The 22,983-nt window shown below is 44.5% G+C and overlaps 1 protein-coding gene across 15 annotated transcripts in view; it reads left to right on the forward strand.

Moving 5' to 3' along the window:
• madd (MAP-kinase activating death domain) overlaps window positions 1-22,983 on the forward strand; it is a 79,367-nt gene that overhangs the window by 40,462 nt on the left and 15,922 nt on the right. For 2 of the 15 annotated variants that reach the window (XM_070445331.1, XM_070445322.1), the window contains exons 10-30: window positions 2,788-2,947; window positions 3,206-3,241; window positions 3,490-3,590; window positions 3,933-4,159; window positions 4,391-4,644; window positions 4,896-5,035; window positions 5,432-5,545; window positions 8,009-8,068; window positions 9,996-10,110; window positions 10,427-10,613; window positions 10,741-10,891; window positions 12,814-13,023; window positions 14,765-14,821; window positions 16,506-16,609; window positions 16,939-17,022; window positions 17,562-17,720; window positions 17,942-18,074; window positions 20,358-20,420; window positions 21,116-21,236; window positions 21,341-21,446; window positions 21,589-21,699. In XM_070445331.1, the coding sequence (XP_070301432.1) occupies window positions 2,788-2,947; window positions 3,206-3,241; window positions 3,490-3,590; window positions 3,933-4,159; window positions 4,391-4,644; window positions 4,896-5,035; window positions 5,432-5,545; window positions 8,009-8,068; window positions 9,996-10,110; window positions 10,427-10,613; window positions 10,741-10,891; window positions 12,814-13,023; window positions 14,765-14,821; window positions 16,506-16,609; window positions 16,939-17,022; window positions 17,562-17,720; window positions 17,942-18,074; window positions 20,358-20,420; window positions 21,116-21,236; window positions 21,341-21,446; window positions 21,589-21,699 (2,693 nt within the window). The remainder of the gene's footprint in view (window positions 1-2,787; window positions 2,948-3,205; window positions 3,242-3,489; window positions 3,591-3,932; window positions 4,160-4,390; window positions 4,645-4,895; window positions 5,036-5,431; window positions 5,546-8,008; window positions 8,069-9,995; window positions 10,111-10,426; window positions 10,614-10,740; window positions 10,892-12,813; window positions 13,024-14,764; window positions 14,822-16,505; window positions 16,610-16,938; window positions 17,023-17,561; window positions 17,721-17,941; window positions 18,075-20,357; window positions 20,421-21,115; window positions 21,237-21,340; window positions 21,447-21,588; window positions 21,700-22,983) is intronic. The other 13 variants (XM_070445323.1, XM_070445324.1, XM_070445330.1 and 10 more) reach the window with 13 other exon arrangements.

Raw genomic sequence — 22,983 nt, forward strand, 5'->3', positions numbered from 1 at the left:
CTGGATGACTGTGCGATAACGCTCTCGGTAGCCGATGTGAACAAAACYTTTAAACAGGTCAACATTCACAAAGCCGCTGGGCCAGACGGATTACCAGGGCGTGTACTCAAAGCATGCGCGGACCAAATGTCAAGTGTCTTCACTGACATTATCAACCTCTCCCTGACAGAGTCTGTAATACCTACATGTTTCAAGCAGACCACCATAGTCCCTGTGCCCTGAGAAGCAAAGGTAACCTCCCTAATTGTTTACCGCCCCGTGGCACTCACGTTGGTAGCCATGAAATGCTTTGAAAGGCTGGTCATGGCTCACTTCAACAGCATCCTCCCGGACACCCTAGACCCAATTTAATTCGCATACCGCCCCAACAGATCCACAGATGACGCAATCTCAATCGCACTCCACACTGCTCTTTCTCACCTGGACAAAAGGAACACCTATGTGAGAATGCTGTTCATCGACTACAGCTCAGCGTTCAACACCATAGTGCCCACGAAGCTCATCACTAAGCTAAGGACTCTGGGACTAAACACCTCCCTCTGCAACTGGTTCCTGGACTTCTTGACGGGCCGCCCCCAGGTGGTAAGAGTAGGCAACAATACGTCTGCTACGCTGATCCTTAACACTGGGGCCCCTCAGGGGTGTGTACTTAGTCCCGTCCTGTATTCCCTGTTCACCCACGACTGCGTGGCCAAACACGACTCCAACACCATCATTAAGTTTACTGACGACACAACAGTGGTAGGCCGGATCACCGACAATGATGAGACGGCCTATAGGGAGGAGGTCAGAGAACTGGCAGTGTGGTGCCAGGACAACGACCTCTACCTCAATGTGAGCAAGACAAAGGAGCTGATGGTGGACAACAGGAAAAGGCAGGCCGAACAGGCCCCCATTAACATCGACGGAGCTGTAGTGGAGCGAGTCGAGAGTTTCATGTTCCTTGGTGTCCACATCACCAACGAACTATCATGGTGCAAACACACCATGACAGTCGTGAAGAGGGCACCACAAAACCTTTTCCCTCTCAGGAGACTGAAAAGATTTGGCATGGGTCCCCAGATCCTCAAAAGGTTTAGTTATAGACTGTTTTCTCTGCTGCCGCACGACAAGCAGTACCGGAGCGCCACGTCTAGGACCAAAAGACTCCTCAACAACTTCCACCCCAAGCCATTAGACTGCTGAACAATTAATAAAAATCGCCACCGGACAATTTACATTGACCCCCCCCTCCCTTTTGTACACTGCTGCTACTTGCTGTTTGTTTATTACCTATGCATAGTCACTTCACCACCACCTACATGTACAGATTACCTCAACCAGCCTGTACCCCTGCACACTGACGCCACCCTGTATATAGCCTCGCTATTCTTATTGTGTTACTTTTTATTATTACTTTTAATTTTTTTGCCTACTTGGTAAATATTTTCTTGTTCTTGAACTGGACTGTTGGTTAAGGGCTTGTAAGTAAGCATTTCACGGTAAAGTCTACACTTGTTGTATTCGGCGCATGTGGCAAATAAAGTTTGATTTGTATGGGTTTTGACTGACAGACGTTCTGAACTTGACCATCAAGCGGCTAGAAGTTGCTCCCACCCCTCCTGGTAATTGGACAACTTTAGCACATTTTTGGTTGTCTTAATGAGGGAAAATGCTGTAAATAAAGATGACTCTATGTATTTTGAAAGATGAGAGGCTGAGGATTATAATAGGTACCGCTTTCATGTCATAAAAGCAAGCCAAACAACCGTGAGTCCAAATGTGCACCTCACATTTCCAAATTCCAAAAATCAATGGTCACTATGTTTGATGTTCAGTTACAAGATGACATGGCGTCATCCCTTGGGTTGTTCTGATCAGAACGAGCCTACGTTTGTTTATTGTGAAGGAAATTTGCCGCAGGACACGCACCTGAATGCACTAATGACTCCTTTCTAAGCGCACCAATCTGTTTCTTGTGAAAGCCTGATAGTATTTTAGAACGTAGCTAGTCACGTTGGCAATAGACCAAGCTTTCAAATAATGCACATCTGACCCAGATTGCGATTTTATAATGGGCCATTTTTGCATCGCGTTAACAACAACAGGAATTGTGTGATTGCAGGGTTGTGTTCCATGCGATACGACTACAAGGGTTCTTGCTACAGTTCCTCAAACGGCACAGCAGGAGTGCTCAAAAAAAAAGTACCTGTATGGTTGAAGACTCTTCTTTTGAGTCATAAAAGTGCGTTGAAATTGCTTAGGAACTGTGCACACTTTTGAAAGGTGTGTAGCCACTTAGTCCTCTCACTCAAACCCTTGTCATTTTCCAGTAATAGTCTTATCATGTTACTGAATGCATCCAGAGTATTTACAAATGCGGCAGTAAATGTAAAATGCACATGAAATCAACAGTGTAATGTTTGGAGCATGAACAACCCAGCAGCGTTGCAGTTCTTGACACAAACCGGTGTGCTTGGTACCTACTACCATACTCCGATCAAAAGCACTTAAATATTTTGTCTTAACCATTCACTCTCTGAATGGCACACATACACAATCTGTCTCAATTGTCTCAAGGCTTAAAAATCCTTCTTTAATCTATATCCTTCATCTACACTGACTTGAAGTGCATTTAATAGGTGACATCAATAAGGGATCATAGCTTTCACCTGGATTCAACTGGTCAGTCTGTCATGCAAAGAGCAGTTGTTCCTAATGTTTTGTGCACTCAGGTGTAGTTCAATGAGCGATACAGGCAGTTTGAAGGTCTCATAGTGTTTCTGAGCATACCTCTTTGTTCTGCAGACGTGTATGACCCATCTTTAATCGGAGACAAGGGCAAGTGGTACGCCCACCAGCTGCAGCCAGTGTTCTACCGTGTGTATGACGGCAGCTCCCAGCTGGCCGAGGCCATGAGCGGACCCGTAGAAGATGAGGCCAACGACTCGGACCACACAGACGACAGGTAAAAAAAACAATACCTCCACAGTTGGAAGGTTATAATGTTTTTTTTGATAACATTTTGTCAATTATATTATCACAGTGGTAAATTTGAAGATTTTCTCAGTGCCAGGTACTGTCAACGGTCTAAAAGCTATTTTTCAATGTGTAAAACATGTTAGTGCTCCATTTAGCTGCATATTAAACTAGATTTGAAAGGAGGTCCTTTCCAGTGTTTGATCTGTGAATGTGTGCATCATTTGTGTGTTTGTGTGTGTGCAAGTGCGGCCGACGGAGACATAGCAGAAGAAGCAGCATGGTAGGCTATAGAATGTTGATAGACAGCACATTAGCCACTAGATGGCGAACTCTAAACATTAACTAGTAGATTTGCTAGTTGGCTCAATGGTTAGCTTGCTAGTCTTGCTAGAAATGATGTATGAGTTGAGGTTAATTTTAGTCTGAGAAAGGTTTAGTTAGCGTTTTTCAGTTAGCCTTCTGTAGACATGTAAGATGTCACCAAGATGGTGTCCGGGGTAATGCTACTCTGTTTTGTCTCCGTGGCAGCGACAGTGAGGCTGGCTACGATGACTCCAGCTCTTCCTACTCGTCACTTGGAGACTTGGTGAGCGAAATGATCAAATGTGACATCCAAGGGGACACGCCAAGTAAGTATCTGTGCCATTTCACCAAGGCTGCATTTATTCAGGCAACCCAATTCTATTATTTTGCCCAATTATTGGCAAAAGAGCTGATCTGATTGGTCAAAAGACCAATAAAGTGAGAAAAAGATCAGATTTGGGCTGCCTGTGTAATTGCAGCTCAAGAACCACCCAGCTTACACATACTTATTGTTATGACAAAAAACGGTAAATTCCCCTGACTATAATAACCGACAATTGTTTTCATCTTGAAAAAGATTCCTTTCAGAAACGGTCACTAGCTAAACATTTTGTTTTGTGAACCTTTGGCCATCAATACTAACTAATATCTGTCTTTTGGTGTCGTAGACCTGGATCCCCCTACCCACGCTGCACTGGGAGACGCCAGCGAAGTGGAGTTCCAGGACTTCCAGGAGTTCAAGGGAGGAGAGGGTCCTCTCCCCCAAGAGAAGCCACTGCCTGAGGGGGGTGACGGAGCTCCTGAACCTCCTGATGGACAAGCCCTCCGCTCGAGCTCCAGCACAACCGCCAGCTCCAGCCCCAGCACCAGCACAATCATCCAGGGAGTCAACAATGTCAGTGAACCGCTCAATTTACACCAGTATAAAATTATGCAGTAAACACGATATATGTTTTTAGCAACTGGCATTTTTGGCAACTTAAGTTTTGAATTTGAGAACATGAGAACATAATGGCAATAATTATATCTTTGCTTGAGTTTTTTGTTCTTCCTCCTCATAAAGTGGCAATCTCGTGTATTTAATATCAACCATTAGTGTCCATTGATTGATGTTCATTGTGTCCAGGAGCAGGCAGAACCAGTGGAAATGGAGGCATTGGCCAGTACAGCTCTACAGAACCCTGTCCCGGGATTGGGCGCTCCGCCCTTCTCCAGACCTCCCCCAGACGCCGCCCCAGTGGGACCAGCCAATAAGAAGGGAGAGTACGACAACCCCTACTTTGAGCCTCAGTATGGCTTCCCTGCTGAGGAGGACCCTGAGGCAGAAGACCAAGAGGAGACATACACGCCCCGGTTCAACCAGAACCTCAATGGCAACAAGTACGTTACAACACACCTACTCCATAACGATGTACACACAAACAAGCATCATAAGCCACACATTCTGAAAACATAGTTTAAAAAAAAAAAGGTGATGTATTCATCTCTTAAACATACACACCCAATTAAGTCTCAGCTCCTGAATTCTGCATCTGTGATATGCCTCTGGTGTAGCAGTCGAAAAACTAAGCTAACAGAGCGTGACAGACCTCTAACAGATCCAGACCTCGAACACTTCTTCTGCTCCACAGAGCCCAACGCCCCCTGAGGCCCAGCAGCCTAAAGCTGCCCGGAGAGTCGGACGGGGAGGGCGACTCCCGCAACAGTTCTCCAAACTCCACCATCTCCAACAACAGCAGCGATGGCTTTGGGGGCCTCATGTCCTTTGCCAGTGAGTCTCCTGAACCGGAGTCTATTTCAGTTGTATGATAATCACAGATCTGAAAGGGCTGGATAGGTGACGGTTACAGTTTGTCCTCCAAAGCTGAGCTTTTTTGCCCTTCTGCTCGTCTATCCTGTCTTATGGGATCTTTGAACACTGAAGGGGGAATGGGTAAGGATTACCCAGCGGGCAATACTGGTTGCTGGTCTTCTCAACCAGGAAGATAACCAGAAATGTACAGTTTACAACCAGAAATGGACAATATTTGCCAGCTAGGTAGGGATTGAAATGGAACTTGACGATGGGCTGCAAATCATCACGGGTAATACTATAGGATGGTGAGACATGGTTGAATGTTGGTTTCTTTGATAGACTTCATCAGCGACACTCTCTCTTTCACTGCAGGTAATCTGTACAAGAACCACGGCACCAGCTTTAGCCTCTCCAACCTGTCTGTACCCAACAAGGGGGGGCTGAGGGAGAAGGCCGCTGGGGCTGGGCCCTTCCCCAATCTCAAAGGTACCATACTAATGCAGCCCTTTGCCCTGTTTTGTTCACCTTTCACGTTGTCTTCACTCATCCTTCATCTCTCTTTCTATCTCTGACTTTTATCCATCTCATCTCCTTCTCCATGGCTGTATTCCCCTCTTATCTGTTTTTTGTACAATTTTTGTGCCCTACAGCCGATTGCGGTCAGGTTTGTCAGTTGAAGGCAGTAGAGGCAGGCTGTCTACCAAAACAATGCCCTTTCAAAGTTCAAAGGGTTGCCATACAGCTCTTGCAGTGGTTACAAGTGTAAATGTTTTCATTTTGTCCATGGGCATTAAAAGTCATATTTGGAGTGCAAATTTCTACAATATTTTATACACCGTATCGTGTCTGCTATTTATCTTGATAAGACACATTGAGCATAAGCTACAGTCAACTTAATCATTTAAAGTAACTGTTTCCAGATTTCTTAGAAATTTGACCAATAATTAATTACAATATGAGTGAAATAGTTTTAATTAAAAAACGTTTATTTTATTAAGTGTGTTTTAAAAGCAGCTTTTCTTTGTTTGAATTATGTGGGCATACCCCAACAACAGAATGGTGTCGGCGTATACCAGTCATTAAAACCACTGTAGACCGCTGATTGGCCAGCTCAATGAGCCAACATGATGTCATGTTCTATGAGGAAATAACAGGCATTTTTTAAACTGTTTGACTTTGAGGTGGGGTTTTTGAAGTGTTTTTTCCCCCTCCAATTTATGATTTGGCCACAAATACAAGTATGGGATGAGTTAACAACATGATTCGGGTACGAGTTAACAGAATATTACTTTTAAAAGTAAGATTTTCACTGGACAGTTAGGCCTACTTTAACCTGGTGTGGAGAAGGAAGGAGAGAAGATGACATAATAATGTGTAACTCTGACTGACATGTTGAACTTCTTTAACATCAGCATATTTCTTCCTCAGAGGCTGTTGCTTTGTTTGCACTAAGTAGAGTTAGTATTGACAGTATGTCAAGTAAGCATTCAGGGCTCATGCTGAAATGTCTGGCAAGCCAGTTTAGGCTACACGGTATAGCATTTATGCAACTTTACATTGTAGATTTTTACCTTTTTTCCTTTTGCCTTTTCTCCTCTAATTATTTTAATTTACAAAAATATAGAATATTGTAATTTTGACATAGAGGAGAACATTGAGGAAGGTTTGTAGAAATCTTTATTTAGATTTTTTTAATAGAATGAATGGACTTTCATTCTAAATTTGTATTTGTCCGTCTGTGGACTGTCATGTTGATGTAAGTTAGGCAATAGGTGGATATTGAGGACCCCGTTTTCAATGTTCCCAATCCCACATGGTTGCCTGATTTGTTATGGGAACATTTGTGAGAGAAAATAAGAAATGCATGTGTTAAATTCAATAGCCCCACGCTGTGTGGGACAGTAGCCATAGCAAACCAACRTTTGTTTCTTTTTTCCTTTTGATGGTGATTTTGTTTTGTCTTGACTGTTCAGATGACAGCCCGGCTAGTACCCCGGGTAGCCCGGGTCCAGACAGTCCGGGTATGTTATTGTCTGGTGTGGTAGTTTGTTTTGCCCTACAACTAGCTCCATCTTTGACCCTTATTCGATCCTACCTGAGTCCATATTACTCAGGTTGCATACTAGGAGATATACCTGTATATACATTCATGTATATCCATATCCTTCCCTCTGTTTCCTTGTTATTCCTCTCTGTTTGGTGGGAGTCTGATGCGCTATGATGCACACATTTATAGACGACAGATCTCTCAATTTGCATACATATTTACCCCCTTTTTATGTGGCATTTTCACGTTTTGTGTTTTTTCTCTTGGTTTCCCAGCAGGGTTGGGGTCAAGTCAGTTTTCAATTCCACTCAATATTTGAGGATGAATTGACATTCAGTTCCTGAATGGCAAATTACCCATTGCTTTCGATGAGGATTTTTCATTTCATCGATTGAAGCACAATTGATTACCCAAGTGGACTGGAATTGAAATGAAACTGACACCTGATCTCCTTGCTCTGTGCAGTCTGTTACCTTGCTTGCTCGCTTGTTCGGTGGCTCTCCATCGTTCTTGTGTGTTCTCCGTCTGAGGTCTCTGTGGTCCGGGAGCCCATAAACTCGCTCTCTTCTGGACATAGACACTTAAAATTGGCAAATGCTTTCTCCCACCCCTAGATGGTCTAAAAAGATATAGCGGTCCTAACAATCACCACATGTAAGATTGGCCATGAAATTTAATGGCCATAACCTTTTGAGATTAAAAAATGTCCTTCCCCCTTCCTTGGTCTGTCTCCCTCGTTCTTTTTCTTCTTCTTTTTATTTTCTGCACTCTTTGTGCGCTCTGTCAATGTGTTGCTGTGCATGTGTGTTGTGTGTTGATGTTCAGACTGGTTCGGTCTGGGCCGGTGTCCCTCTCTGTCCCTCTTCCCACTTCTCTGCACTAATTCTGGGTTTTGTGTCCAGTATTTGGACTAAATTCTCTAATGGAGATAATTACAGAGGCCGGTCCGGTGAGTGGAGAAGGTGGGTTCCGCCCTTTAAAACTGCGTGGGCTGCATGCTTCTCCTAGCCAGTCAACTACATCTCCCGGCATCCATCCTCGCTCACCCTCTCACTCCTCTGTCACCTGACATGCACCATCGAGAGRTCATTCATCGTCATACATCGAGTCTGTCCTGTTGTCTTTCACCATCCACAGTGACTGTTCCCCCAATCACTAACCTTTGCCGAGTCACTCCACCCATCCACACGTCTTTGTGTTAGTTTGGTTCGGGCCCATCACGATCTTAGCTTGTTAGAAGCTGTGCATCCCATATTGACAATTGTGAAGATGATGCCATTCATTTATTTATTTTTTTGTGCCAATCTAAGTCTCTGCATTCCACAGTATTGTATGGGACCTGACAAGATGTTGATTCGAGTTGGTCAACATCAGCTTTCCCATTATTCTCCAAGCCAAGCAAGAAGCTATATTTGCTTGTTTGGCCACCTCTTTGGTCTCACACATGCACACCTAGACCTCCCATCACCTTGCCAGTGGAGGCAGGCCTTAGCCAATCAAAACTGCTACCCTGTAGGTAAGGCATGACATCATTCTTCCAGTGCTGTGAGTTAGTTTTAAACACTGTTTCATTGATAATTGAATTAAGGAGTGCGGTCTCACAGCACCAAGAGTGCTGTTCTGTCTTACTTCCTAAACTCATAGTCACCAGTTTTGATTGGAGTTGTCATTGGACACTTAGCTGGCTTTGTGGTTACTGAGCATCTGTACCAGTACCACAGTGATCAAATGGAATGGAATTGTTTGAAGTGCTTTGATGCATGTTGTACAACTTATGGACGATGCTTCGGAAAATGTGGGGGAAAATGACATCGTTGTCAGGTGAGGTCTTTGGTAACATGCGGTCATAGAGCCTACAATAATGGCTACGAAATGCCATGACAAAATTGGATATACTGGTAACAGCCAATGTCTGTTTATGACAAGGACCCAATGCATTTTTGGTGGATGTATTAATTTGTATCCTCACATTCAAGACATTAGCTTTAGCTTAAATGTTCAGTGTCAAACAGGCTACCCACTGGGCAAAAACTGGTTGAATCAACATTGTTTCCACATCATAAAAAAAAAGTGACTTTGAATCACCGTGGAAAACTGATTGGATTTGCAAAAAGTCATCAACGTAAGGGAATACATTTTTTTGGTGTTGATTCTCTTTAGTTGACAACTCAACCAAATGTAAATCAAAAATAGACGTTGAACTGAGGTCTGCCCAGTGGGTAAGTTATGTAGGCGCAACAATATTATAATCGGTTTGATAATAATATTGTTCACAGGCCAAATCTCTGCAGGGGATGCACCATATGCCATGTCACTGTGTGTTCATGTGAGTGTCTGTCAAACTGTACAAGGTGACTAACCGTATGAACACTACAGTGTGGAGCTTTCCGTTAGCCGTGTGTGTGATTGTCGAGCCATCTGTATTTTTCGTTCTTTTTCTGCATGACACACAACTTGTCTTGTTGCCATGCAGATCCCGCTCCGATCTGACCTCGCCTCTGTTCTCTGCCAATGTGTGATGCCCAAACACAGCGCCATTTTGACTCCTTCTGTGTGACGTCCCAGTTGATCTGTCCCTCACCTTTTAGTGTTTGAATATGAAACCTGTAGCTCAGCTAGTCATTAGCTAGTGTCCCTGCCACTGAAAATGTATGTGTGTGAGTGTGTCCTGTCATGTATGCAGGATGTGTCCCGTCTTTGATGTGGTTTTCTAATTAGTACACCGYAGACTATGTGATTTAGGGGCTTTGTAGTGAAGTGTATAAGCTCTTCCTGTATCAAGTCGACTAGTATTTCTCTTTGTATGTCCCCGACTTGTCGTTGGTTATGGTTTTGTGTTTTCCATGGTATTTACTATAGAGACCTCATTGTTCTATATGGCTCCTGCAGGAGGYGCCCGCGGTCCCCCCAGGGCGCTCGTTGACCAGAAGTCGTCGGTCATTAAGCACAGTCCCACAGTCAAGAGAGAGTCCCCTTCGCCCCAGGGCCGTGCCAACAACACCAGGTAACAGACCCCTATGAGACTGTATTACCAGGACTTTGCTGTCATGGCATTCTTTGACAACTCACGCTGACTGCCATATTTGAATTAGTTTACCACCTTCATGGCATAATGTCTTCATGATATCATGTTGGCCATCAAAAAACAAAAGCTGGTTGTCATAAACTTTCTGGCCAATATAATGTCAAATGACAGACCTGGATAKGGGATAGACAACCCTTCTCCTGAAGGGGATTGATATAACTTAAGAGCCAACGGTGACATATACAAAAAAGGGAGTGTGATCGGAGTGACTGAACCAGAGCTGTGTCTGTCCCAGTGAGAACCAGCAGTTCCTGAAGGAGGTGGTGCAGAGCGTGCTGGATGGCCAAGGCGTGGGCTGGCTCAACATGAAGAAGGTGCGCCGCCTGCTGGAGAACGAGCAGCTGCGCGTCTTCGTGCTGAGCAAGCTGAACCGGGCTGTCCAGTCAGAGGAGGATGTCAGGCAGGAGGTCATCCGGGATGTGGTGAGTGGAGAAAGGAATTGGGCAAGAGAGGGGGAGAGAAGTTGTAATTGTGTTTTTAACCTTGATTTTGAATTAAAGCTGAATAACACCTTTCAATTAAACTGTGCGTGTGTGTTCTACTCTTCAGGAGATTAGCAGGAAGGTTTACAAGGGCATGTTAGACATACTGAAGTGCACCGTTTCTAGTCTGGAACACTCGTACACCAATGCCGGGCTTGGAGGCATGGCCAGCGTCTTCGTTCTGCTGGAAATCGCACGCACCCACTACCAAACCAAAGGTAACGTTCAGGAAACCTATACTCGACTGAAAGTGTCAACATTTTCTCTCAAAGGACACATTCAATCAGCATGTCATGCCCCCTCCCAAAACTACGGCTTAACTATTTCCTCTGAAAAAATGAAAGTGACTGATGCTTGATTCTTGTTTGAAACCAAAGAAGTGCTTGACAGCGTTTCATATACTCCACTTAAAGGCAACGTAAGTATTGGATAGGAAAAGGAGTGCAATCTAGATCATTTCTGGGGCCAGCCTTTTTTGTCTTTTTCTTTTATCAACTCATCTGAAAAGTAAGCCGTAGGTTTTTACAGCAGTGAGTTCAGGTTTAACCTCTTGAGTCAGTACCGTCAACGCATGCCTCATTTTTAGGTGACCTTTGCAGTTTAATTAAGCATTCACTGAGTGAATTTGGGTCATAAGAGCAGACAACTAGGGATGTGACAAACGATWAAAAAAAACATTTAATAGAAATTCAACTCAAATTCACAGTGCAGCTTTGCTACTGCCAGCAACGGGTTGGGTCTCGGTGCATCCCTTTTAGATGGGTAAGCATTGCACCTCTACTGCCATTACTGGACCTCAATTCCACGCTGCAAAGTTTACATTTCCTTCTTCACGTAACTTCTTAAAATATTGCAATACAGGACTTTGATACTGTTGCTTGCCTTTCTCTGCCATTTTTCCAACCGTTAACGACGATGACGTAGTGTTGGAGCATCGACTCCAAAATAATTGATTCTTCGACTCCTTGCATGTCGACTCCCATTTCTAAGTGCTAAGATTCGATTCCGCTAGGAATCACTCCTAAGATTCCGATTTTTTTGGAATGGAAGAAACGGATTAGTTGCCGTACTTACGAGAATACAAACAATCACATCTTTCATAGCTAGCTAGCAAGGGACAGGGGGAGGGGAGGGGGAGGGGCACAGTATAGGCAGGTCAGTCACCAGGCAGACAGTCAGAACCGTGCACTAGGCCTACCTATCGGCAATCAAAAGCTGTATCTCGCAATTTCTTGGCTTACAATGTCTCGCAACTTCAGTAAAGCAGGACCTGTCATCAATGAATAAACTAGAATAGTCTACACGCAACAGACCGAAGACTGAACACGCACTCGCATTGCGAAGAGAAAGAGCAGGGGTGTGTGTAATCATTAGTCTAAATAGTTGCAAAACGTTTTGCAACTTAAACAAGTTTCTATTGGACAAATGCAAGTAGCTCCCTACCTTTTTTGATCCGTTTAAGAAACGTTTTGCAGAATGGGCGTAATGAATACGCCCCAGGCATCCAGAAAAAAACGTGTGCATAGACGGGTTGGTTGTTTAGCAACAACGCCGATGCGTGCGCAACTATGGGGCGAAACAGACTGGGTTGGCTTAGATTGTTGACATGTAAACTATATTTTGTCTAAACTATATCTATATCATATCATGTAAACTATATCTATATCATTGTGCAAATGTGTTTGAAAACAAACACATTTGCACAATGAGCACTTTTTGTCTCTCAAATACATCTTTACAGTTGTTGATTAGCTAGCTAGTGAATTATTGCCATATTAGCATTGACATGAAAATCAGTCAACATACCTCAAAACAAGACCTGGTATCAAGAACAAGATGAAACTAGCTTAAATGTGTCACTTACGATTCCCCACATGGCAGTTTCTTGTCAGTGTTGGTAGCTATCTGGCCATCCAGAATCACAACTCACAGACTTCTGCGCAGCTGCTGTATGCACATCGTTTTCTTAATGTTAGGATCCCAATTTTGTTTTAGCGTTTGAACGTTCACACCCCTACAAACAACCGTCTATTCTAACCTTCAAACCTCCTACTGCAACTCTACACTGTTTCTTTCTTCTTTCGCTACTATCTCTTTCCCTTCCCTATTCTTCTCCCTTTTTCCTCTTTGGTGGCCCCAGTAGACCCAGAGAAGCACAAGAGGAGCCCCAGTGACTCTGCAAGCAGCCCGGGCAGCAAGGAGAGCCCGTCTGCCCGCATGGAGAGCACCAGGCCCCCGGTGCTCCTCGTGGTGCCCCGTCTCCAACTGCCGCACCCCACCTCGGGGGGCAAAGGCACCCACCACTTTGACACCCGGAGTCTGAACGAGGAGAATTTTATTGCCTCCATTGGTGTGTAGCCCACCCCATCCCCCCTTGCATGCRCTCTGAGAGCACCCCTTGCCCCCCTGCTCACCAGTCTAAACCCTGCCCTACCCCTTGACCCACCTCTCTCCAACCAGGCAACAAGGAGAGTGCTTTCCCCTTAGAAAAAGAGCCCCTTATGATATTCCATCCACTTTGACCCACACCACTGATGTGCGCCCAATGGGTCAGCATTTAAAGCTGTAAAACTCTGAAATATATTTAGAACRTAAATRCAMTATGCTGGTTTGCCRTAATATTTGKACACAGGTTGCATATTTGCACATCACGCAACTCCAACCAAATTTTACAAATAACCACATTTGAATTCCAGATCTGGCCTTGGATCATATGTTGCTATGTGTGTGAGATTGTAACAGCTTTGAGCGGTGTAGGCGTGTGTGAAATATTTGCATTGAGCCCACCACCCACGGCCTGGATGTGTTGTGTCCCTCCCCACCCACCCTTCTCTGAATGTTGAGTGCCCCAGTTTGCCGCCTCCTCTCGTGGAGTCCTCCTTTGTTTGCCTTCTAGCACCTTGACTGCATGTCTTCGTTTTCCGTTGTCTTCTCAACTCAAAATCTGCAGTACCGTGCTAAGGAGTCTGAAGACCTGTCTCTGCCTTTACTGCAGGTTTCCTTAAAGCGCGCTGTACAANGTTATGTGTTCCTCCCTCCCTTCTCTGAATGTTGAGTGCCCCTGTTTGCCGCCTCCTCTCGTGGAGTCCTCCTTTGTTTCCCTCCTAGCACCTTGACTGTGCATGTCTTCGTTTTCTGTTGTCTTCTCGAAACTCCAAATCTGCAGTACCGTGCTAAGGAGTCTGACCACCTGTCTCTGCCTTTACTGCAGGTTTCCTTTAAAGCGTGCTGTACAAGTAGCAGCTCTCTCAGCTCTAGCATGGAGGGTGGAGCGTCACTCCCCAGTAAACAGGCCCAAGGAAGAGACAAATGTCATGCTCACCGTTAGCAAGCCACGGTTGGCATTTAGCTTAGGGATAGGGCTAATTTAACACTGAACATCGTGGAGAAGGAGTGAAGCATTGCTTCTCCTTTCGACCACCATTCTACTATCTCAAATGTTACTTTGGGTCTGTATACAGGGGACAGATTCACCCAACTCCCTCAATCTCCCTACCTACCAACCTACCCTCACTTCACCAGTCCCCTTTCTCTCTTTGGGAAGATGCAGCTTCAATTCTACAGAATGTCTTTTTGAGACTTGCACCCCTGCTTCTGCAACAGCTCCATTCAACTTGCCTGCTAGCTGGCTGGCCACTCCATCCCCATCCCATGCCCTTCACCCAAGCCCTGCTGCCTCTGTCACACTGGTTCTGGAGAGCCACACACTGCTAGCCAATAAGTTAACTCCTCGGTCACAGAACATTTTCAAGGAACCCCAGTATTCTCCCTTGTGTGGTTCTCCAGGACCATGGTCCAGGAGTGTTGGGTGTGTTGTAATGTTACACCTCAGTAGCAGTAACTGGCAATGGATCAAACTCTGCATACAGATAATTATGTCATAGTGTTCCATATTGCCAAGCTGGAATGTGACTACTCGCAGACATTACAAAACATCCTCAATTGTTAAAATAACTTCTTCTTTTTTTTWATGCTTAATTTTGTTTTATGTTATGGTTTATCTAATGCTCATCCTCCATACCTGCCTACTCAACCAGCTCTCTGACACTCTCTCTGTCTTTCTCTCCTTGCTTGCAATGCATCTTGGGTAGAATTGTGGAGCAGGCACCATGAAAAGGATAAGCAAAAAGCTATGGAAAAACAACAGAGTAAGATATTTTTCACACACAAAAAAAGACTGGGGCATTGCATAACCGCCAGCTCTTAACACTTCCACGCCCTTTTCTCCACCTTTCCCCAACCTACTTATGTTTATTAGTCACAAATGATTTAAATAGTTCATGTAAGTGATCATGTTGACATGGATAATTATTCTAGGTCTATAATCTTGATTTGAGGTGTGTACGTAACGTTTTGGGAATTTGGGGTGAATCACGTCTTGATATCAGTGGAATAACTTGAGTTACACTTGCATATCTCAAATCAGGAGTCATAATGTAGGAAGTTCCTCTTTCTTTCCATAGAGCTCCTCTGTCATATGTTTGCCAACAACTTTTTCCATTCCTATTCACTGAGTTGTGAAATAGTCATTGGAAACGTAGTCTGTCAGACCCATACCTAATCCCAAACATTCCCTATTTTCCTGGGCTCTTGAGGTTCTATCAAAGTTAAGGAAGTTGTGGCATTTTAATTTAGCAAATGTGCTTTTCTGGAAAATCACTACATGGCAAGAAGTTAAATTGTACAACAAGAAAACATAACTGAGCCATGAATGAATACACACTAGTTTGTTAGAGTACAAACATCTCTTGCAGGTTTGTTGGCTGCATGACCAAATGTATCACAGAAGTCAAGTCATGGTTACATTTGCATTGAACATTTGCCCCATTATAATTGACTGTACTTTCTTCCAATTAAAAGGTTTGATGTCCTGGACTCTTCAAAATGTACAGATTGCAGGCCAGCGTTTGTTTAATTTTAGTAACAATTTCCTAGAGGTGCATTATGTGAGTCGTAACAAGGTGTTTCTGCAACAACTGACTGATATATTAACAACAGTGCCGTTGGTCAATGCTTGTCTGAAAGCAAACTTGTGCAGAAAGTGGTCTCCTATTTTGACTGTCCCTCAGTTTGTCTGCATGCCTAACTGCCTGAGTCTGTATGTCCATTTTTGTAACTTTGACCTCTTTTATATTGGTATCTGCCTTTGTCAATTACAGTTTGATGTACATCTATCAATATTCCTACTGATTTTGCACTCTCCACTTGCCTCTAAATAGTCACATGCTTGGTCTATTGAAATCTGACAGCTGGGTCATGTTCATTAGGGCACACATAACAATGTTTTGCAACAGAAAACAAATGGGATTTGATCTCTCTGTTTTGAACCATTTTCTTCTGTTTTGGCCTACTGAACATGACCGATTTATAATTTTTTTAAATTGCTTCCTGAATATAAAAAAAACAACATAGCTGTTGTAACTGTTGTTCATTGAATTTCACAACAAAAAAAGAAAGGCAAGATCCTCCGGTTAAATGAAGTGGCCCTATTGTAGGGCCAGTATTTCCGGTCAATCCCAACGTGATGGTATTAGAGGTCAGACACACCAATAGCGTTTGCTGGCCGAGAATACCTTGCACCTCTGAACGTAATTTGCGAACCGAGTGCGCACCAATTTTACATGGAGAATCGTGTGAAAAGTGTCGTCATTCAGATCGGAAGACAAACGCTAAATCCACATTCAGTGCGATGTGTGCAAGCCTTTCAGTAGCAGTTAGGTCACCAGCCCCCTCCCCCACTTCTCTGCCAGTTGCCAATCATGTGACACTCCGTAAGGGGGCAGTGTGGAAGTGCGCATGGCACCTGTGCTGACAACAACATGTATCCTGCAGGAGCGGAGGGGGCTAAGAAACAGCACCCTGAGCTGACTGACACAGAGGAGAAGAAGTCCCAGATCAGTGCTGACAGTGGCCTCAGCGTCACCTCTGGATCCCAGGTCTGTTCTTTTCCAAAGCCAGCTCTTGTAACTAAGGGAARAATGCACACGTTGAATCTGACACTTGTTGCATTTCGGTTATCCCCCAACTCTGGTGCTTGTCTGCTGGTTCTCATTCTTGTCAAAATGTCGAACATTTTCCTGTCAATGTAACGAGWACTTTTGGGTGTCAGGGAAAATGTATGGAGTAAAAAGTACATTATTTCCTTTAGGAATGTAGTAACGTACAGATACCCCAAAAAACAACTTACGTAGTACTTTAAAGTACTTTAGACCACTGTCTGTCTGCTCACCTCTCTTTCTCAGTCTTTCTCGGTCTTGCTTTGCAGAAGAGTGACACAGAGTCTGTGACCGGCACTGAACCGCCAGTCCTTACCAGAAGCACCAGCCAGGACTCAGAGGCCAGCACAGTGGTAGGGCGCGGCCAACACAGAGAAACAATCTCAACCCGATCCTTAGCCCCTCTCAACCTTACCTCAGTGTGACTCATCCCAAGGCCCGCTTATCCCTAAGCTCAATTTTTATCCTTAGTCTTACAAGGTTTACACTCAAGGCTCTACACTCATTAAAGCTCAAGCCATACATCCCCAGTAACACTTATCCCAAACCAGGTTGCTTCCCAATCTTACTAAATTCCGAGCTTGATTAATTTCTAGTCTTTGCTAACTTTAGTCCTACTCATCTCTTGTCTTGCTTTGTCTCAGCCTGGCACAATGGCTGTTGCCAAAACCGTACGTGTCATACTAATCTACCTCTTCCCCAGTGTTTCTTAGCCTTAGTGTAACTCAGTGATCCTCAAAAAAACCTGTAGTACTGCAGCTCTCCAAGAGCAGGGTTGAGGAGTACTTATCTAACTCTTGTCTCTTTTAGCCTTAGTCAGTGTGAGTTCTCTGTGTCTCAGTATGCCTGATATTCACTAGTCTCCTGACACTTTGACCCCTGACCCCTCCAGATAAGTAACAGCTCAGGGGAGACGCTGGGAGCTGACAGTGACTTGAGTAGCACCACTGGGGAGGGCTTGGGTGGCAGGCAAGCCCCCCACCTCAACCTCTCCAGGGGAACACTGTCCGACAGCGAGATTGAGACCAACCCGGCCACCAGCTCAGTGTTTGTGAGTGGAAAGTCCTTCCTGGCTGATCACACTGCTTGATTCACCAGTTAATATTCATGCAACTGTTTTGTTTTTTGGGGCGTTTTCGATAAGTGCAAATGCATTCGCTGCGGGACATGAAGTCTCTCCGTGGATGTCAATCTTGTAAATGCAGGAAAACCTTGAACATTTTTGGCAAGACGAATTTATCCCATGATTTATGTTTTGTGGTGTTTTCCCAGGGTAAGACCCAAAAGATGAAGCCTTGTGTGAAGGAGGTGAAGGCTAAACTCGTGCCTGTCGTGGTTAAGGGGCCTCCCACCCAGCCCTTGGAAGACATCAGCATGAGGATTTACCTGTGTGATGGCCTGCTGGGTACGTTCCAGATGACTGATGTTTTAGAAAGGCTGTGGGTTTTAATATATATTCCAGTGCCTTCTTTAGTCTCCCTCTGTTCAACTTTGTGGTTAAAAAGTTACATTAAATATCGAGTAGCCTCAGCGAGATGTTGCATGCACAAGGTAAACACAATATCAGGTCAATTTCCGCAACATCAAAGAACGTTGAAGCGCGATGCTAAATGTCTCTGTTGTCTTGCATCGTGCTCATCTCACATCTGCGGTGCTGCTCATTGTAATGTCATCTTGCTGAGTGAATCCTTCCTATAAGGCAAAACATACATACAGTACCAGTCAAAAGTTTGGACACACCTACTCGCTCAAGTTTTTTTTTTTTTTTTTTTACCTTGTAGAATAATAGTGAAGACGTCAAAACTATGAAATAACACATGGAATCATGTAGTAAGCAAAAAGGTTTTGAACAGATAAATATATTTTTGATTCATCAAAGTAGCCACTCTGCCTTGATGACAGCTTTGCACACTCTTGGCATTCTCTCCGTCAGCTTTACCTAGAATGCTTTTCCAACAGTCTTGAAGGAGTTCCCACATATGCTGAGCACTTGTTGGCTGCTTTTTCTTCACTCTGCGGTCCAACTCATCCCAAACCATCTCAATTGGGTTGAGGTTGGGTGATTGTAGAGGCCACGTCACCTGATGCAGAACTCCACTCTCCTTCTTGGTTAAATAGGCCTTACACAGTCTGGAGGTGTGTTGGGTCATTGTCCTGTTGAAAAACAAATTATAGTCCCACTAAGCGCAAACCAGATGGGATGGCGTATCACTTCAGAATGCTGTGGTAGCCATGCTGGTTAAGTGTGCCTTGATATCTAAATAATCACAGATGGTGTCACCAGCAAAGCACCCGCACACCATCACAACTCCTCCTCCATGCTTCACGGTGGCAACCACACATGCCACGTCTTGCTTCCGGACAGGCTAAACACATTCTTCGCACGCTTTGAGGATAACACAGTGCTACCGACGGGGCCCTCTAACAAGGACTGTGGGCTCTCCTTCTCCGTGGCCGACGTGAGTAAAACATTTAAATGTGTTAACCCAAGCAAGGCTGCCGGCCCAGACGGTATCCCTAGCCGCGTCCTCAGAGCATGCGCAGACCAGCTGGCTGGTGTGTTTACAGGCATATTCTATCTCTTCCTATCCCAGTCTGCTGTCCCCACATGCTTCAAGATGGCCACCATTGTTCCTGTACCCAAGAAGGCAAAGGTAACTKAACTTAATGACTATCTCCCCGTAGCACTCACCTCTGTCATCATGAAGTGCTTTGAGAGACTAGTCAAGGATCATATCACCTCTACCTTACCTGCCACCCTAGATCCACTTCAATTTACTTACCGCCCCAATAGATCCATAGACGATGCAATCGCCTGCACACTGCCCTATCCCATCTGGACAAGAGGAATACCTATGTAAGAATGCTGTTTATTGACTATGGCTCAGCATTCAACACCATAGTACCCTCCAAGCTCATCATTAAGCTCGAGGCCCTGGGTCTGAACCCCGCCCTGCGCAACTGGGTCCTGGACTTCCTGACGGGCTGCCCCCAGGTGGTGAAGGTAGGAAACATCACCTCCACTCCGCTGATCCTCAACACTGGGGACCCACAAGGGTGCGTGCTCAGCCCCCTCCTGTACTCCCTGTTCATCCATGACTGCGTGGCCATGCACGCCTCCAACTCAATCATCAAGTTTGCAGACGACACAACAATAGTGGGCTTGATTACCAACGATGACGAGACAGCCTACAGGGAGGAGGTGAGGGCKCTTGGAGTGTGGTGCCTGGAAAACAACCTCTCACTCAACGTCAACAGACAAAGGAGATGATCGTGGACTTCAGGGAACAGCAGAGTGAGCACCCCGCTATCTACATCGATGGGACCGCAGTGGAGAAGGTGGAAAGTGTTATTTCATAGTTTTGATGTCTTATCCTACAATATAGAAAATAGTAAAAAATAAAGAAAAACCCTTGAATGAGTAGGTGTGTCCAAACYTTTTCTGGTACTGCATATCTATCTGATTCGTCTAACTCTTTCTCACTATTTGACTAACACTGCATGAACTGTACTATAAAGCGTGAAGGTAGGTCTGCAGTGAATTGGGTCTATTTATTTGTGCTTTCACCCCTTCCTGTGGTCTCTCTCTTCTCTTGGTTTGTCATTAACCCACTCAGCTCTGAGCTTAACCCTCTTTGCTCTGCTGCTCCTCTTCCTCCCTACTGCGTGTCCCGGGAACACCTTGCAGGGCGAGACAAGAGCTCCATGTGGGACCAGCTGGAGGATGCTGCCATGGAAACCTTCTCTCTGAGTAGGGCTGACCTCTTTCACCTTTTGACCTTCTATGTTTGTGCTTGGATGAAATGCCCGCCWGGGCTCTGGTGCTCACTTGTGTATTGTCTGGTGCTTTGAAGTGCTGCTTTGATCTTTACCGCCACTGGATTTCCCATCACACCGAGTGGATGGTTTTGTAAACAATGTAGCAGGACAATGGACAAGTAAACAAGAGACAATATCTCTTGGTTGACAATACATTTTCAACAATCACATGGTCAGGTGTGTGTGTTCGTATGGATGTGTGTTCGTATGGATGTGTGTTCGTATGGATGTGTGTTCGTATGGATGTGTGTTCGTATGGATGTGTGTTCGTATGGATGTGTGTTCGTATGGATGTGTGTTCGTATGGATGTGTGTTCGTATGGATGTGTGTTCGATTGTGTGGGTGTTCGTATGAGTGTTTGTTCGATTGTGTGGGTGTTTGTGTGTGTGTGTGTGTGCAGTTATGTAAGGATCTGTGGGATCATGTGTATGTTAATGCATGTCTACTGGCGAGTGTGTGGTGACATGTACAGTAGTTGTCAGTGTGAAGGGGATTTTGACCTGGAGATGATTTTGTAGACTAGTTTTGTGGTTTTGTGTGCCCTTGTGATTGTGGTCATGATGTGTTTTGTGTAAGTGTGTCCCCTTTTGGACACAGATAAGCAGTGTGTGTTTATATTTGTGTAGGTAAGGAGCGCTCTACACTGTGGGACCAGGTCCAGTTCTGGGAGGATGCTTACTTGGATGCTGTCATGTTGGAGAGAGAGGGGATGGGCATGGACCAGGGACCTCAAGAGATGATTGACAGGTACAGGTTGCCTATTAGAGTGGATCTGTATTTTTGAAATGACAGCCATCCTTGTATAGCTGTGTTTCCTGTTTAGAGGCTGATGGTTACTACTGTTTACACAGATACCTGTCACTCGGGGACCACGACCGTAAGCGCCTGGAGGACGATGAGGACAGGCTGCTAGCTACTCTACTGCACAATATGATCGCCTACATGCTAATGGTTAAGGTGGGTCTATCACACACAATGTTTCACTCCGTAACCCCCGTATGTCAACTGCAGCAACTACGAATGTTCAGATAAGTAGGCATCGCATGTTTTCCGACGTCTCTTGCTAAGTTTGTCTGTATATCCTTCTCTGTCTGTCCAGGTGAACAAGAATGACATCAGGAAGAAGGTGAGGCGTCTGATGGGGAAGTCCCACATCGGCCTTAGCCACAGCCAGGAGATCAACGAGTGTCTGGACAAACTGGCTAATTTGGTAAGAAAGAACCAAGGATTCTCTCTCTTCAATAAAATAGGAGCCACTAAGGCAGTCAACTGTTCTACCAAGTGGCATAAAGATTCAACGTTTTATGTGGTCCTTCGAGCCAACATATGCAACACATGTTTTTACGGTGTGTGAGAATATCAGTGTTGCTGATACAGTATCTCTGTTTAACACGCTAGAGTCTAAGCCCTGTCTAAGCYGGGGATGAAACATTTGATTTGGCATTATTGCTATTAGCCCATAGAAAAGCGTTGAATAACAGATTCAATATATGGAACAACAATCCTCCCTAAAAAAAAATCTAAAGGAAATTCTGTCCTATATCTGAGAGATATAAGAAAGGACACATGTATTTAACCCCTTATTCAAGGCACTAAACAATCTCCATTAGAGGTCGACCGATTAATCGGAATGGCCGATTTAATTTACACCTTTATTTAACTAGGCAAGTCAGTTAAGAACACATTCTTATTTTCAATGACGGCCTAGGAACGGTGGGTTAACTGCCTCGTTCAGGGGCAGAACGACTAATTTTTACCTTGTCAGCTCGGGGGATTCAATCTTGCAACCTTACAGTTAACTAGTCCAACGCTCTAACCACCTGATTACATTGCACTCCACGAGGAGCCTGCCTGTTACGCGAATGCAGTAGAAGCCAAGGTAAGTTGCTAGCTAGCATTAAACTTATCTTATAAAAAACAATCAATCAATAAATCAATCATAATCACTAGTTAACTACACATGGTTGATGATATTACTAGTTTATCTAGCGTGTCCTGCGTTGCATATAATCGATGCAGTGCGTATCGTTGCTCCAATGTGTACCTAACCATAAACATCAATGCCTTTCTTAAAATCAATACACAGAAGTATATATTTTTAAACCTGCATATTTAGCTAAAAGAAATCCAGGTTAGCAGGCAATATTAACCAGGTGAAATTGTGTCACTTCTCTTACGTTCATTGCACGCAGAGTCAGTGTATATGCAACAGTTTGGGCCGCCCAATTTGCCAGAATTTTACGTAATTATGACATAACATTGAAGGTTGTGTAATGTAACAGGAATATTTAGACTTATGGATGCCACCCGTTAGATAAAATACGGAACGGTTCCGTATTTCACTGAAAGAATAAACGTCTTGTTTTCGGATTCGACCATATTAACCTCTAATTCCTCCCAAACCCGGATCCGGGAGCACCCCCCACAGTAAAAAAGCTGACTAGCATAGCCTAGCATAGCGTCACAAGTAAATACTAGCATCTAAATATCATTA

Source organism: Salvelinus sp. IW2-2015, linkage group LG10 (assembly GCF_002910315.2).
Source record: "Salvelinus sp. IW2-2015 linkage group LG10, ASM291031v2, whole genome shotgun sequence".
NCBI classification, from domain to species: domain Eukaryota; kingdom Metazoa; phylum Chordata; class Actinopteri; order Salmoniformes; family Salmonidae; genus Salvelinus; species Salvelinus sp. IW2-2015.